This window comes from Artemia sp. Qi Xiang Cuo, chromosome 12 (genome assembly GCF_049724085.1).
Source record: "Artemia sp. Qi Xiang Cuo chromosome 12, ASM4972408v1, whole genome shotgun sequence".
In the NCBI taxonomy this organism is placed as follows: domain Eukaryota; kingdom Metazoa; phylum Arthropoda; class Branchiopoda; order Anostraca; family Artemiidae; genus Artemia; species Artemia sp. Qi Xiang Cuo.
Genome location: NC_142805.1, coordinates 2,760,423 through 2,778,586, shown reverse-complemented (window position 1 = coordinate 2,778,586; position 18,164 = coordinate 2,760,423). Strand labels below are relative to the sequence as shown.

At 33.4% G+C, this 18,164-nt stretch overlaps 1 protein-coding gene across 1 annotated transcript in view; it reads left to right on the top strand.

Annotated features, from left to right (window-relative positions):
• Positions 1-18,164, top strand: part of Rbp (RIMS binding protein) — a 439,820-nt gene that overhangs the window by 316,464 nt on the left and 105,192 nt on the right. The window contains exons 18-19 of the mRNA XM_089098234.1: positions 6,724-6,935; positions 16,938-17,048. Of these exons, the coding sequence (XP_088954360.1) occupies positions 6,724-6,935; positions 16,938-17,048 (323 nt within the window). The remainder of the gene's footprint in view (positions 1-6,723; positions 6,936-16,937; positions 17,049-18,164) is intronic.

Genomic DNA, 18,164 nt, shown 5'->3' with positions numbered 1-18,164 from the left:
TAAAAATATTCCTAATAAAACTCTTCTAGGGCATGGGTTCCACACTATCACACATGGAAAAAAAAATGTGCATCCGTGATCTTTCTTTTGGAAAAAGAAACAAAATTCCGCATTTTTGTATATAGGGGCTTGAAACCTCTACAATAGGATTATCTGACGCACATAATCTGACGATGTGATTTTCATTAAGATCGCATAACTTTTGGGGGTGTCACCATGTGCGCCCAAGAGGGGGGGGGGGCACGGGGGCGCCCACCCCCTGGCTGAATGATGTTGCCTTATTTTTATATTTTTGTTCTGAGATTTCTATTATATAGCATTAAAAGTGCCAATTAGATGAGGTTTGCCCCCCCCCCTAGAATTCAGCTTATGGGCGCCCATGGGTGTCACCTGTCTTTCAAGAATCGGCCAAATTTTCTGAGGCTTTTAGCTTTTGATGGGTAACATTAAACACAAACAATGTTATGTATTTGGAACCAGCATAAAAAGCTAACTTTTTCAATGGTATTAATTATAATCAGATTTCCGTGTTTTGGAGTTTCAGTTGTTATTGAGCCAAGTCGCTCCTTACTTTCAGTTCGTTACTACGAACTGTTTGAAAATCTACTTTGTTTCCTCGTCAAAGTTATCTACGTGGATCAGTGATCTACGTATCTAGTAGATCAGGTAGACCGTATTTATCGACAGGTTTGTCCTGTAAATTTGTCCTAACAACAACAAAAAAGAATCCTTGCCTGTTTTTCTTTGTCTTGGTATCCAAGTTTGTGCATGTATGTTTTAACTTTAAAGGAAAAAACTTGCATTTGAAATTATCAAATTGGTAAATCGGAGCAAAAACATTTCTAGGAATAATGTAAGGGTTAAGTTCTAGTTCATGGGCTTTTTTCTATCTTGGAAAGTTGCTGCGTTAGTGGAATAACACTTTCAGGAATCAATTAAGGGCTTAAATTTTCCCTTGGCACCTACATTCTGCAATATCTGCTTTCTCCCTGAAAATTATCCTCGCTGCAGTTTTGTATTCTTGTTTTCTTCATTTTTTTCTTCTTTTGTGCGTCATTTATACCAAGCGTGGTCTTCGAACCTATTTAATATGCACCATATTTGTGTATTCCCATGTATTTGAATTATTGGCGATTGGGGTTGTAAACTATATTAAGAACTTATAATCGTAGTTCAAGTTGTTTATTAAGTTCTGATATTATTTTAATCACCCGAAACTGTTTATAGTTGGAAACCGTATACGTTTTTTTTTATTTTGTTATTATTACATCATATTCATGCGAAGTCACTTTTAAAATAGTAATGCCCATAAAGACAACATTGAAATTTAATGAGTTCATACCCTGAAGTTGAATTACTTCGAGAGATATATTTGAGAGAAATCTCGCAAAAATTTGAGAGGTGGTGGTAAGGTTCATCACTGCCTCATCTGGTTGCTTTTATACTATTTGATATTTGTTTAGTTATTTTTTTTGTGTAGGGAATTTTGAATCTTTTCCTATTCTTCACTCTATGCAGGCCATAAACGAACACAAACATACACATAAACATACATAAACGAATATGAACATATACACAATTTATAAATAGCAGTATTTTATTTCTTCCTATCAGTAAAAAAAGAAACATCTTTGGAAAGCTTATCCAATCGCTTCTCAAACAACATAATAAAATCAGTACGTGCTGGGCCGTATCCAGCATTTTTTTTTTTGGGGGGGGGGGCAGATTTACAAAAGACTTTGTCGGGGGGGGGGGGTACACACAAAAAAAACTAAAAAAAAGCAAAAAATATTTTTAAGTCCATTTTGTTTACGTTTTTACGAGCCAAACGAACATTTCAGGGACAGGGGTTCAGACCCCTATCCCCCCTTGGATACGGCCCTTAGTAAATATAATATTTTTCATTGATAGTCCTGTTACAAAAACGCGAGATAAATAAACAGGAAATTGACGGCAACAAAAATAAGTGTTTCGGAAAACAGAAAATAATTAGTTAATAACAGAGGTTGAACTGTAGCCGTGGTATTTAACTGTGATAAGACCCAAAGAGCATTCAGTGAGTTTTAAATGTGAACCTAAGCTTTGACAAAAAAAATTCCTCTCGAGGAAAGGGAGAAGTAGTTCAAAACATCTGAAAGGAGATTTCTTTACAGAGGAAGGATATACTGTACTTACAGCACACGTGGGACGCTTTTTCTTTTTCTTTTGTTCTAGCGCTTTTAGCATAGAGAAATGTTTTGTACTAAGCATAGGATTTAAATAAAAAGCCCAATTCAGTTCTAAGCCCTCTCAAAATTTCCAAGATAGTGCCTCTTTTTTATAAACAAAAAATCGCGAAGAAAGGAAACGAGGACAATTAACAGCCAATTTTTTCACTGGCTGTTAATTGTCCTCGTTTCCTTTCTTCGCGATTTTTTGTTTATCATGATTAGCCAGTGTGGTCTCAGAAATTATTTACCTCTTTTTTATGCTAACCCTGGCTCGTGTAACTGTTCTATCATCCTTATTTATGTTATTGTCACATCCGTGGGGATAAAATCTGTGTCCTGGCGTGAGAAATTAAGAGACATCTTTTTTATTAAACTTTAACAAGGAATTCTAAAATTACATGGTTGAGAAGTCTGATCGATCGATCTCAGAAGTGAAGATCTTTCATTTTCTGCTTGCTGAGGCTAGCAATATAGTTGAAAATTATGATTTTACTGTCGCTATGTCAAAATTGGTTTAAATGAAATATCATAAATAAACGGAAACATTTTTATAAAATCAACATTTGACAAAGACAAAACGGTTGCAAATTGAAATTGATGACACAACAAAACAGGTTTTCGAAGGAAATTGCAAAAAGGAAAGTAAAATTGCTTTTTGTAGTCGAAAAATATTGCATCAAATGAATGTCCAAGGGGTTTGAGAGAGGTTGAGGTTAAGGGATAATTTAACTAGATATGGAACGATATCCCATTTTCTTAATTTTGTGAAATTATTTTCCTGATCGTGTAGAGCAGAAGCATACGTAACTGTTTAACTGTTTTATTTGATTAATTCAACATGAAAAAAAAAACATCCCCAACAGAGAGCAGAGCTCGTGAAACTGGGTATTAATAATAATAAAAAATGCAAAAAAAACGTAGAGACTTAGACCTACGTAGACGTTGCCTCTTTAAAATAACGACTAGGAAACCACAAATTTATGCTAAACTATAGGTGCTGAAACTCTACTGCCGGCCTATGCTCCTTTGAAATCAGTATTTTTACGATGTTTTCTAAAGTTTTAAAATTTGTCTTATTTTTCCACTTTCTTTTTAGCTTATTCACATCTTTGTCTTTGCCTCCGAATATTATCTCCTGAAATTAATTATATATATATATATATATATATATATATATATATATATATATATATATATATATATATATATATATATATATATATATATATATATATATATATATATATATATATATATATATATATATATATGTATATATATATATATATATATATATATATATATATATATATATATATATATATATATATATATATATATATATATATATATATATATATATATATATATATATATATATATATATATATATATATATATATATATATATATATATATATATATATATATATATATATATATATATATGTATATAATATAGCCGCCGGGCCCCGACACTCGACATGCGGCAGGCTTCTGTATTTAGATTGTCATTGTTGGTTTTCTTCTAACTGCAGACAGTTTGAGACAATTTGCTGTCTTTTCATCGCAGTCTTTTCATTGCAGTCTTTTCAAAGATATTTAATTATAAAATCAAATCTAATTTTTAACAAACGATCTCTACTAAGCTTCAAACTTTTGGTTTTCTTTATTAAGGTTTTTAAATTGCTGTAATCTCTTGTTAAAATAAATAAAAATATTTTTGCAATTACCAGCCACCTGGCCCCGGCACTCGAAACGCGGCAGGCTTCTATATATAGATTCTCATTGTCGCTTGTCTTCTAACCGCAGATAATTCGCTGTCTGTTCATACGGCAGTTTTTCAAAGAGATATGTTTATTAAATCAAGTCCGATTTCTAACAACGATATCTACTAAGCTTCAAACTTTTGATTTTTTTTTTTAAGGTTTTTGAATTGTTGTAATCCTTTTTTAAAATATATACAAATATTTTTGCAATTAACAGTTTTTTGCTCTTCACGCAATTTAATGTGTGTTCATACTGATGTCAATTCAAAGATATTTGATTATTAAAGGAAATCCAATTTCTAACAACGATTTCTACTAAGCTTCTAATTTTTGGTTTTCTATTTTTAGGTTTCTGAAATTTTGTAATCCCTGGTTAGAATATATAAAAATATTTTTGCAATTACCAGTTTTTCGCTCTTTAAGTAATTTAATTATATATGCAATTGCAAACTGGTGCAATTACCAGTTTTTCTCTTTACGCAATTTAACGTCTTTTCCTACTGTGCCTGTTCAAAGATATTTGATTATTGAAGGTAGTCCGATTTCTAACAACGATATGTACTAAGCTTCAAAGCTTTGGTTTTCTTTTTTAAGGTTTTTGAGTTGTTGTAATTACTTGTCAAAATAGAGAATCATCATTTGTAAAAATTGCAAATTTTTGTTTTTTGGGCCTTCCCACTGACATTTGTAACTGGTTGCGTTCAAATAGGTGTTCTTTTTTATGCCGTGTCTTTTCAAAGATATTTGATCATTAAAGGAATTCCAATTTCTAGCAACGATTTCTACTAAGCTTAAAACTTTTTTTTTTTTTTTTTTTTTAAGTTTTTGAATTGACGTAATCCCTTGTTAAAAAAATATACATGTATTTATGTCTATATATATATATATATATATATATATATATATATATATATATATATATATTTTTATATATATATATATATATATATATATATATATATATATATATATATATATATATATATATATATATATATATATATATATATATATATATATATATATATATATATTATATATATATATATATATATATATATATATATATATATATATATATATATATATATATATATATATATATATATATATATATATATATACAATTTCAACAAATTTGGTGAAATTTTATCTTTTCATGGTCAGAACGAGATTCTGTATCAATGAGGAATTGAGGATTACTCAATAAAAAAGAATTACACATTAAGTTATCAGTCTCCAGAGATGCTCTGACTACTGAAATGCATTAAGGCTCTTATAATCTTTGAAGTTGGCCGCGAAAAGCCTGCCATCCCTGTGCACCTCTACTTGGGTAGGCACCTCTACCGCAGTGTAACGACACCCAACTTATAGATGTGATAGAGCAAACATATTTTAAGCGGCTTGCTACTTACAATAATAATAACATGAAGCATACTTAAAATAAGGGAAACTTTAGCAGAAGGTTGAAAGCTGTTAACGTATATATATTACCTTTGTCACCGAAGAAAAAATTCTCCGTGTTAAATTAAATTTACATTTATACGAATTAATCTGTCGCTAAGTTCTTTTAAGTTCAATAAAAATATATCTTCATTCATGTTTGTTAATCTCTGGGTTGACGTTTTGATTTTTGTTTTGGTTTCAATCTTCAAATTAGTCCCGGACTACGGGCACTAATTATCATTAGTAATTTTTTTTTAATTCCTTCAGTTAAATTACTGAAAAAGAATATTTTAGGGCTATTTGTTTTCTCGATTTTCTTCAATGAATATACCAAAAAAATATTTTTTCCAAAACCAACCAAACCAAGGGGGAAATCCCCCCACCCTATTGGTGCCCCTGTCGCAGGCCAGTTGCTTTTATGTCTATATCTTTTAAACTGCTAGTAAATTGAGAACATTGAAGTTATTAAGCTTTTTGGTGACTATCTTTAGTGACAAAGGAAAAACAGTGTATTATTATCCTTTCTGATTTTTTTTCCCAAATTTTCCCTTTCGAAATTCTTGTTTTTCAGCAAGGGAAACTTTCAGTGTACAATTTTTTATTCACTAATCCTTGGTTTAAAAATATTACGAGTTTATGTAAAATAAATTATGCTTTTTTAGCAGAATAATACACTTACATTAATGTTTGAATGTGCTCTTCATTTCCATTTTTGTCTTTAAGTCACTAATTTGTCCCCACAAATTTAAGAGAGCCGCCAGAATGTGCACATTTACTTTTTTTCAAATAAACATAAAAAGTCTAATCTGTATGCTTCATGTTACATTTAGTAAAGTTCCAGAGAAATCTAGTTTTATGTCCATTAATCCAGTATTTGAGTATGTAAATAAAATTTGCTCCCTAAGTGACTAGAAGCAACTTAAATGGCAACTGAATGTAATTAGCAAATATTAGTGAAAACTGAATCCTATAAATAGATCAAGTTAATCACTGTACTTAGTGATTACATTAATGTGAAAGTCCAGGCTGAAACAAATTGTTGAAAAAATGTGATTCAAGTCCATCTAAAAATGGTGCATTTTTAGATTGGGCGCGTGCGATTTTCCACATATTTCTCCTATTCTCTCATATTTTCCACTTAATTTGCCTTTTTTTTATTTTAACAGGCTCATTAATTTAATTCATTAATCCGGTATTTGACGTTGTTGTGTTTCTATTTAAATAAAATTGTGCACCCTAAGTACAATTTTGCACTTTGACAAGTGTCTGAGTTGTGCTTTTCATTTTGGTTCTAACAGAGTCGATCTTCCTTTCGGTGCTAGTGCCACCACCAAGGCAGCTTACACTTGAACGGCAGCTCAACAAAAGCATTCTGATTGGCTGGAATCCACCAGAAGTGCCAAGCGGAACAATTGAAATGTACCATGTGTATGTAGACGGAATATTAAAGACAACTGTAAAAGTTACTGAAAGGACCAGAGCTCTTATAGATGGCGTTGACTCCAACAGGGTAAGTTGAATTGACCATAATAGTCCCTAGGATAGTTTCTGGTATCTTCTTGAATGACCGTATTTCAAACAGTAAGCTATACGAAAAATATGGTTCTATCCATTATAGGACTGTAATGAGTGAAAGGATGAGATGGGTTGAACACGTTCAACGGAATTAAGGATGACATATAGCCCAAGATCCTCTTTTTCGGTCATCCATCAAGGGCCAAACGAAAGGTGGGTCGTTCCACAATGGAGTGGGAAGGGGTTGTAAGAAAGGACTAAAAGAGAATTGGGACTTCTTAGGAGTGTAAAGAGCGAAACTTTGAATAGATTGGGACGGAGGAGGAGCGTGCGCAGCTGTTTTGGTCTCTGGCGGCTTGATGCTGTGGTGAGTAATTAGTTGTAGTTGTAGTAGTAGATCAGTGCCAGAATATCCTCAGCTAAGGTGAGCTTAAGGTTAATGTTCGCTATGTTCCCTATGTGATACAAAATAGGCGAGACATTTGTATCATTGAATTCAAATGTTTTAGAACTATTCATTCATCGAGTTAGAATGAAGAAATTTTTCAATATTGATACGTGTTCACATTTTTTTCAACGGATTTTTCAATCTAATAAAAATACAAAGCAAATCTTGAAAGCGTAATTTAGAAGATGGATAAAGCTGAATCACAGCTGTGGTCAAATTATCATCTAACGTTGAAACATAAAAATTGTACGATTACAGGAAAATGGTATACAAAAAACTTGCATAGAATTTCTTGGTGTGGGGGGGGGGTTAAGAGGGAAGCTTTGGATAGATTGAGACTCAGCAGGTGCGTTCGCAGCCGTGTTGGCCTAAAGTGGCTTGGTGCTGTAATGAGTTGTTAGTAGTAGATTTCAAGTGCAATTTTATGGGATTTCCTTCTTTAATGCACTCTGGTTGGGGTGTGAAAGAGTATACACAAGAGTACCCTACGAGAGGATTAAAAAACTTAGGGTCCAAAATTTTATAATATCTAAAAGGAAAATAACACTTTCCTTGGGGAAAAATATTATTCAACATTAATGGCTAAGATTTCTAATAGTTTTTTTTTTAAATTTAGGGTTAGTCTTTTTGGTCTTCTTTTAGGGCTAATATTTTATTAACTCGCTGGAAGGAATTTAAATGCTAGACTTCAAGGAGCTCCTTCTAGAAAATGCTACAATTCTAGAAGAAAATATTTGGTCTGCTCACTGGAAGAAATGCAAAGGCTAGACTCGAAGTAGCTCCTTTTTACGAAGCAGCTCCTTTTACTTTTGTACATTTCTATAAAAAAATTGATCGACTAGCTGGAAGAAACACAAAGGCTCCTTCTAAGGAGCCTTTGTGTTTCTAATAGTTTTTCTAATAGATTTCTAATAGTTTTTTTTTAAATTTAGGGTTAGTCTTTTTGGTCTTCTTTTAGGGCTAATATTTTATTAACTCGCTGGAAGGAATTTAAATGCTAGACTTCAAGGAGCTCCTTCTAGAAAATGCTACAATTCTAGAAGAAAATATTTGGTCTGCTCACTGGAAGAAATGCAAAGGCTAGACTCGAAGTAGCTCCTTTTTACGAAGCAGCTCCTTTTACTTTTGTACATTTCTATAAAAAAATTGATCGACTAGCTGGAAGAAACACAAAGGCTCCTTCTAAGGAGCCTTTGTGTTTCTAATAGTTTTTCTAATAGATTTCTAATAGTTTTTTTTTTAAATTTAGGGTTAGTCTTTTTGGTCTTCTTTTAGGGCTAATATTTTATTAACTCGCTGGAAGGAATTTAAATGCTAGACTTCAAGGAGCTCCTTCTAGAAAATGCTACAATTCTAGAAGAAAATATTTTGTCTGCTCACTGGAAGAAATGCAAAGGCTAGACTCGAAGTAGCTCCTTTTTACGAAGCAGCTCCTTTTACTTTTGTAAATTTCTAGAAAAAAATTGATCGACTAGCTGGAAGAAACACAAAGGCTCCTTCTAAGGAGCCTTTGTGTTTCTAATAGTTTTTCTAATAGATTTCTAATAGTTTTTTTTTAAATTTAGGGTTAGTCTTTTTGGTCTTCTTTTAGGGCTAATATTTTATTAACTCGCTGGAAGGAATTTAAATGCTAGACTTCAAGGAGCTCCTTCTAGAAAATGCTACAATTCTAGAAGAAAATATTTGGTCTGCTCACTGGAAGAAATGCAAAGGCTAGACTCGAAGTAGCTCCTTTTTACGAAGCAGCTCCTTTTACTTTTGTAAATTTCTATAAAAAAATTGATCGACTAGCTGGAAGAAACACAAAGGCTCCTTCTAAGGAGCCGTTGTGTTTCTAATAGTTTTTATAATAGATTTCTAATAGTTTTTTTTTAAATTTAGGGTTAGTCTTTTTGGTCTTCTTTTAGGGCTAATATTTTATTAACTCGCTGGAAGGAATTTAAATGCTAGACTTCAAGGAGCTCCTTCTAGAAAATGCTACAATTCTAGAAGAAAATATTTGGTCTGCTCACTGGAAGAAATGCAAAGGCTAGACTCGAAGTAGCTCCTTTTTACGAAGCAGCTCCTTTTACTTTTGTACATTTCTATAAAAAAATTGATCGACTAGCTGGAAGAAACACAAAGGCTCCTTCTAAGGAGCCTTTGTGTTTCTAATAGTTTTTCTAATAGATTTCTAATAGTTTTTTTTTTAAATTTAGGGTTAGTCTTTTTGGTCTTCTTTTAGGGCTAATATTTTATTAACTCGCTGGAAGGAATTTAAATGCTAGACTTCAAGGAGCTCCTTCTAGAAAATGCTACAATTCTAGAAGAAAATATTTGGTCTGCTCACTGGAAGAAATGCAAAGGCTAGACTCGAAGTAGCTCCTTTTTACGAAGCAGCTCCTTTTACTTTTGTAAATTTCTAGAAAAAAATTGATCGACTAGCTGGAAGAAACACAAAGGCTCCTTCTAAGGAGCCTTTGTGTTTCTAATAGTTTTTCTAATAGATTTCTAATAGTTTTTTTTAAATTTAGGGTTAGTCTTTTTGGTCTTCTTTTAGGGCTAATATTTTATTAACTCGCTGGAAGGAATTTAAATGCTAGACTTCAAGGAGCTCCTTCTAGAAAATGCTACAATTCTAGAAGAAAATATTTGGTCTGCTCACTGGAAGAAATGCAAAGGCTAGACTCGAAGTAGCTCCTTTTTACGAAGCAGCTCCTTTTACTGTTGTACATTTCTAGAAAAAAATTGATCGACTAGCTGGAAGAAACACAAAGGCTCCTTCTAAGGAGCCTTTGTGTTTCTAATAGTTTTTCTAATAGATTTCTAATAGTTTTTTTTTAAATTTAGGGTTAGTCTTTTTGGTCTTCTTTTAGGGCTAATATTTTATTAACTCGCTGGAAGGAATTTAAATGCTAGACTTCAAGGAGCTCCTTCTAGAAAATGCTACAATTCTAGAAGAAAATATTTGGTCTGCTCACTGGAAGAAATGCAAAGGCTAGACTCGAAGTAGCTCCTTTTTACGAAGCAGCTCCTTTTACTTTTGTACATTTCTATAAAAAAATTGATCGACTAGCTGGAAGAAACACAAAGGCTCCTTCTAAGGAGCCTTTGTGTTTCTAATAGTTTTTCTAATCGATTTCTAATAGTTTTTTTTTTAATTTAGGGTTAGTCTTTTTGGTCTTCTTTTAGGGCTAATATTTTATTAACTCGCTGGAAGGAATTTAAATGCTAGACTTCAAGGAGCTCCTTCTAGAAAATGCTACAATTCTAGAAGAAAATATTTGGTCTGCTCACTGGAAGAAATGCAAAGGCTAGACTCGAAGTAGCTCCTTTTTACGAAGCAGCTCCTTTTACTTTTGTACATTTCTAGAAAAAAATTGATCGACTAGTTGGAAGAAACACAAAGGCTCCTTCTAAGGAGCCTTTGTGTTTCTAATAGTTTTTCTAATAGATTTCTAATAGTTTTTTTTAAATTTAGGGTTAGTCTTTTTGGTCTTCTTTTAGGGCTAATATTTTATTAACTCGCTGGAAGGAATTTAAATGCTAGACTTCAAGGAGCTCCTTCTAGAAAATGCTACAATTCTAGAAGAAAATATTTGGTCTGCTCACTGGAAGAAATGCAAAGGCTAGACTCGAAGTAGCTCCTTTTTACGAAGCAGCTCCTTTTACTTTTGTACATTTCTAGAAAAAAATTGATCAACTAGCTGGAAGAAACACAAAGGCTCCTTCTAAGGAGCCTTTCTTTCTTTCTTATCAAGGAGCTCCTTCTAAGAATGTTGAAAATGGACATACGTGCTTGAAGTTTCAGCTTAGTGTCAAGTTTTACCTCTCTTGATTTTCATTGTTATTAATATTACTCCAAATTGATATAAGTATAAACGTGTGTTTCAAGATACATCACGAAAAGCGAAATATTAAAAAAAAAACAAAAAAACACTGAATTCCTGATACACGGAAAGCTGAAACACTGAATTACAAAAATCTTGTTGATTAATTTTGATTTGAACTCCTTGATAGTTGTTATAACTACAATAGAGACAGACAAATCGTTCCAAGGACCGCAAACACTTGCAAAAACATCATGTTTACTAATTCGCACCCTCCCTAATTTGGCTGAAATAATGCGTACGGGTATTTGCCTGTTTATGAAATTGAAGAAATGGCTTGGAGTAAAATAAGCTTTTATTAGTTGATTCTCGCGCATTAAAAAGCTACTTGCAGTTACATCTACAACATATGGCAACATCGTGTCAAAATAAGAAACTGAAGAAGCTGTACACGCTAAAATGACACATCGTTTTTTTTCTATTTACTCTGCCTTTTATCCTAATATACGTATCTTGCCAGCTTCTATGGTCTTCTGATGGCAAAAAGGCGCATTTTGTTATCATTCATTTCAAGATCTCTTGCAATAACTTTCTCCATTTTTTTTAAATTTCCATTCATTTTTTCTGGTCGCTTAACCAATGAGCCATATGAGCCATGATCGGGCCCTAGGCAAAAACATTTTACACCTCCCCCCTCCCCTGTTTACCAAATCCTCAATTTAAAAATAAATATTTTAACAAAAACAGCATTTCACTAATATTTAGCTTTTTGCCGAAAATATTTAATAACAGATGAATTTACTGAAAAAAATATGCATTGTCAGTTTAATATACATAATGCTGATATTTATTCCTTGAAATCTTGATTAATTTTTGATTTCTTAAAGTTATAAAAGTGAAAATATTTAAAAGATTTTTGTTCAGTAAAGTACAAATTATATTCTGGCTTTTAGAAAGCATAGGGCTTTGAACCCTGCACGGATTAATTTATTATCATTTTAAGTTTATCTAACTCTATGGTCTGCTTCTTTTAGATTTCATCTATTATTAATACTAATGTGTGGTATTTCTATGCTTGGCAGGTCATTTTATACAATTTTTGTTCATTTTTTATTGAATGGAGTTCTTTATTTTTTTTTGAAAAGCTTATTTTGTACAAAAAGTTTTTTTGATTAATTTCTGTTCGTTTTATATTGACATAGTCTTTTTCAGGGAGAAAAACTGAGCCTTTTCTACAGTTAAACAAACAGCCCTTCCATAAGGAACCTAAACACCTCCTGAGCATAACTTACAGCCCTTGCCCCTAGTCTCTTGGTTTTTTCTCAATTCCAACTGTCGTCTTTTATCACATTTAGACTGTTTTAAATAGAATATTTTTCTATTCGACGCATTTCGGGACAATATGACGTGTGTGTAGGAGGGAGAGGGTAGCTGCCTTCTGATAATTTTGACTCTTAAGAAGGGCACTAGAGCGTCTGTACTAATCCAATGAGCCCCTTTTGAAGTTTATAGGACCACACTTTCTATAAGAAACCACATATGTCCCCAGGGCAAAACTTACAACCCTCGCCCTTAGGGCTGGGGGGTATTTGTTATCCTCAAAGAGATAATTTTCACACCTTTCTGATAGGCCTAACAAAATGGCTATATCAAAATTTTGATTGGAAGTGTTTGAGAAAATGATAGGTGGTGGAGGGAGACATTTGTTCTCTGATCACTTTCGACGAATCAAAAAGACACTAGTTCTCTCAATTTTCAATCAAATGAGCCCTTTTTGGGCCTTCTAGAACGAAAAAATCTATGACATCGGTCAATTACCTAAAGGCATAAGTTGCAATCCTTGTCATGGGGGCGAGGGGGGGAGGGTTCATCCTCAAAGACATTATTTTCTTACCTTTCAACTACCTTGAACAAAATGGCCATATCAAAATGTTAATCGCAAATGTTTGGGGAAATGATGGGCGTGGGGGGAATTCTCCTTCTGATTACTTTCGACTATTAAAAAGGGCAATAGCCCTTTCAATTTCCAATCAAATGAGCCCTTTTTGAAGTTTTTACGACAAAACTTTCTGTAAAAATCATATATTCCCCCAGGGCATAGCTTACAATCCTTACCATACAATTTTTGAGGGTTGTGGGGGGGGGGGGGAGAAGGGGTTGTCACCCTTAAAGACCTAATTTCCAAAATTTACAACTACGTTGAACAAAATGGCTATCTCAAAATTTTGATTGGATGTGTTTGGGGAAAAGGTGGGCGTGAGAGAGGGGTTAGTTGCCCTCCAATCACTTTTGACTATAAAAAGAACACTAGCCCTTTGAATTTCAAATCGAATGAGCCATTTTTGACGTTTCTACGACAAAGCTTTCAGTAAAAACTTTATATGCCCCCAGGGCATAACTTATAACCCTTTCCCCGAAGACTGTTTGGGGAGTGTCCTGCTCAAAGACATAATTTCCAGATCTTTGAACTGCGCATGAAACTCTAACTATTTCCCAATTTTGATGGGTTGGAATTGGGGAAATGCCTAACGCAGCAGGGATGTTAACCGCTCACCTAACGCTTTTTGAAGGAAAAAACGACATTAACAGTTCACGTATCTTACTAATTTAGCTCTATCTAAAGTTTCTAAGACAACTCCTTCGATACGAAGTGCCCTGGTCTAAAGAAGAAAAAAATAATAAAATAAATAATACACTGTGCCAACATCGTTCTTTACTTAGGCAGCGCGATTGCGCTGCCTATGATTAAACATTAAAATAAAATAAGTTCTACTGAATGGAATGGAGATGAGGAAAAAAGGTATGGCCGAAAACTTTAGAGTACTAAATAGTACTAAATTGAAAAAAAATGTCATATTATTTTTTTCTAATAATACATACTTTCACAAGAAATAGTAGGAAAAACATAAATCGGTTTAAGCGACGTTAATTAAGATGAGATTAGGAAAATGTTAACGTGTTGGGCGAGGGAGTAGTGACTATAACAATCCCTTGGTGCAGGATTATCAAATAATGCAAAAAAATGGGGAGGGGGGGGGCTACTTTGCCTTCTGCACTGCTATACAAGTTGGTTTGTTTAAATACTATATGAATAGACTACAGTAAACAATATTAATGCTCTTTTTGCTTTGTAATAAGTTTTATGGTAATTCCAGTGCATTTGATGCATGGAGATGCATCAATATTGACATGCTATTCCCAACAATATATTTGATACAAGGCACCAGCAAAAACATAACAGTTTACAGTTGGGTAGTTCAAGTGTAGGCTATGTGATAATGATTTAAAATGTTCTGAGCGTTCAAAATTTAAAATTCAAAATTTAAAATTTAAAATGTTCAAAATTTAAAATGGTTGAGCTGGAATAGCAAGCTACAATTTATATTGAATTTGTCATGCTTCTGGTTCCAGTAAACCAAAGCGAAATAGACTCAGGTCATTTTTGTATGTCAAATGAAATAAAAAAAATAAGTATTTTTTAACTGAAAGTAAGGAGCGAAGTTAAACCTTAAAAGGAACAGAAATTATTCCGTATATGAAAGGGGCTTTCCCTTCCTCAGCGCCTCGTTCTTTACGCTATAGTTTTTTATAGTTTTAAAAAATAAAGTTCTTAGGAAGAGTCGAACTTTAGTGTAAAGAGCGAGGCGTTGAGGAGGGGACAACCCCTTTCATATACGGAATAATTTCTGTTAGTTTTTAGTTTTAATGTCGCTCCTTACTTTCAGTTTATTGAATTTCTGAACGTTTTTTATTTAGTACAGGTTTTGATTTTGGTTCATCGTACACGAATAGTTAAAACGAATTTTGCATATTAATTTAACATTTTTTTGGTTAAATGGCTTTTTCGAAATTTTGATCGGAGGATTTTGAGAAAAGGGGGAGAAGGAGGGGGCCCAGTTGCCCTCCAATTTTTTTTAATTACTTAAAAAGAGAACTAGAACTTTTAAATTTATTTACGAACGTTTTTATCAGTAACAATTATACGTAACTTACGTATTAACTTGCGTAACGAACCTCAATATTCGTATATTTTTTTTTACGTATATTAGGGGTTCGCCCCCTAGTCAATACCTCGCTCTTTATGCTAAAGTTCGAATTTTGTTCCAATTCTCTAATAATGACCCCTTAATCCCAAAGGCCGTTTGATTAGAATAAATCAATCAATCAATTAATCATTTTATTAATACTAAACTCTATTACAAACGTAAAGAAAATAGATCTTATGAAAGTACTAAAAAATTTTTAGCGTAAATAGCGAGGTATTGACTAGGGGGTGAACCCCGTCATATACGTAATAATTTCTATTCGCTTTAAGCTTTGATGTTGCTCCTTACTTTCAGCTGAAAAACTTTTTGTTTATTTGATTTCTGATCGTTTTTTTAAATAATGCTGGGAAATCCGGCGCTTCCTTCATAGCAATGTCCGCTCCCACTGAAAACTTCCTTCATGGAAAGATCTACCAACGTAACCCCCGACCCCCCACTCCATTACCAGAAAAATCACCCCCAAAAACGTCTGTATACTTCCGAATAACCAATACTATATGTAAACATTGGGCAAAGTTCATAACTTGCAGCCCTTCCCCCAGGGACTGCAGGGGATTAAGTCACATTCAAAGACATAATTATTATATTTTTCGACCATGCTGAATAAAATGGCTATCTCAGAATTTTGATCAGGCGACTTTGTGGAAAAAGGAGCGGGGGAGGGGCCAGGTTGCCCTCCAATCTTTTTGGTCACTTAAAAGGGCACTAGATCTTTTAATTTCCATTCAAATGAGTCCTCTCACAGTAATCTAGGACCACTGTGTCGATATGATCCCCCCTGGGGAAAAAAAAACAAACAAACAAACAAAAAACACGCACCCGTGATCTTTCTTCTGGCAAAAAATACAAATTTGCTCATTTTTCAGATAGGAGCTTGAAATCTTTACAGTAGGGTTCTCTGATACACTGAATCTGATGGTGAGATTTTCATTAAGATTCTATTACTTTTAGGGGATGTTTCTCCCTTTTTTTAAAAATAAGGCATATTGTTTCAGGCTCGTAACTTTTTATAGGTAGGAATAAACTTAATGAAACTTATATATTTAAGATCAGCAAAAAAATCCAATCATTTTGATGTATCTATTGGTATCAAAATTTCTGTTTTTAGAGTTTCGGTTGCTATTGAGCCGGGCCACTCCTTACTTACAGATCGTTGCCACGAACTGTTTGATTACTTTCGATGCTGTGTCAAAATAAGTAGAATGGCTCTTCAGTAAGCAAAAAAACTCCTGCACTGAACATGGTAGCCGCGACTGAGACTCCCACATTATACAAGGGCAAATATTGTCAGTTTTTAGTAATACACAGGACAGGACAAAAAGGGCCTTCATCCCCCTGAAATTGAGGCTTTTATGTTTTTTTCGGATTGTCCTTCTATACTAATATAATCAATTTGGTTTTGGTCTTTGTTTTACCGACTCCCCATTCCCCTCTCTTAAAATACTTCAAATAGTTTTGGCGTAGTTACTTGGCCAAATTACATTTTCATCGGTCATTGAAATTTAATTACTCTAAGTTGTTTACAGGTTTATCTGGAATCCAACTATTTATACCACTGGCTTGGCCAGTAACTTTGTAACTAACAAATAAGTAAGTAGTGATATATCTTTTAATTAATGGTATCTTTATTTTAAAAGTAGTTTAATTTTTTTAGATTGGATTTGAGATTTAAATTACCGTGATTTATTTTTTAGCCTCATCGTATAAGTGTTCGTTCTGTAACACCTCGCAGAAGGGCATCATTGGATGCAGCATGCACCATGGTTATAGGAAAAGGAGCTCCAGTTGCACCCACGTGTGTAAAGGTAATTGTTTTAATTCTTTAAGGTTGACTCTGGCCAAGCTTATAGAGTCACACCACTGACCCGCGTCCCAAACCAAATAACTGACCACGCCAGGGATCAAACCCGTGCCCCTTGGACAAAGAATTCTCCACCCAGCGCACGTCCACTTAGCCAGGACGGTTTTATGTAGCTCCGGATAATAATCTGAAAATTATCAAATAATTATTTGATAATTTTCTAGTAAAGAGCAGTAGAAAGTTAGAGTAAGAGTTATGGATTTGAACCTAGTGTTAAAGAATTTGTCATTTTATTAGAGGTCGAATTCAAGGATGTTAATAATTCAAGTTTGGCGTCGTGAGCACATTTAAAGATCGGGAAATTTTGGAAAAATATACAACACGTTTAAAATAAAATTATTTGAAAAATATGAAACTTCAATAAAATTAAAAATATGGAATTCGATGGAAAACAATCATAATAATTATGAATAAAATGAAAATAACGGAAAAAACCGAAAGCCGTTTTAGAAATAACGAGCTTTGATTACACGTCGTAAAATTCTCTTTTTAAAAAAAAACACGACGCATTTCAATCTCCTGTGTATGTACAAGACACATATGTACGCAACATGTACGCAACACGAGATATGTACGCAACATGTGCCAATGGAGAACTTGGCGGAGAAATGTTGTCAATTTTTACAAATTTGAGCACATTTTGAGTTAAAATGCGTCAGAGTGATGATGGGGCAAAAGGTAATTTTCAAATCGTGACACTACAAGCTACTATGCAGAATATATTTATGTAACCAAGTTCTGACACCTTCTGCAAAAATTTGTGGGCAACTGTGTGCGGTATCTTTTTATGTAAAATCTGACTCTTTAATCTGACTCTGATCTGAAATCTGACCCTGGCTCTTTAATCATTACTCCTATTGCTCACCAATACCTAACTCCCCCTCTCCCCGCCTTTATCTAATTCTCCATCTCCCTACTTTTACCATAATCTAGCCACAAATGATTTCTGGGAAAAATCGAAGAAATAAAAAAATGAGACCTGTCCGTTGAATGAAAATATAAAAATGTGTTTGACATGTGGAGTGTATCTGATGATACCTCGAAGAATAGATCTGACATC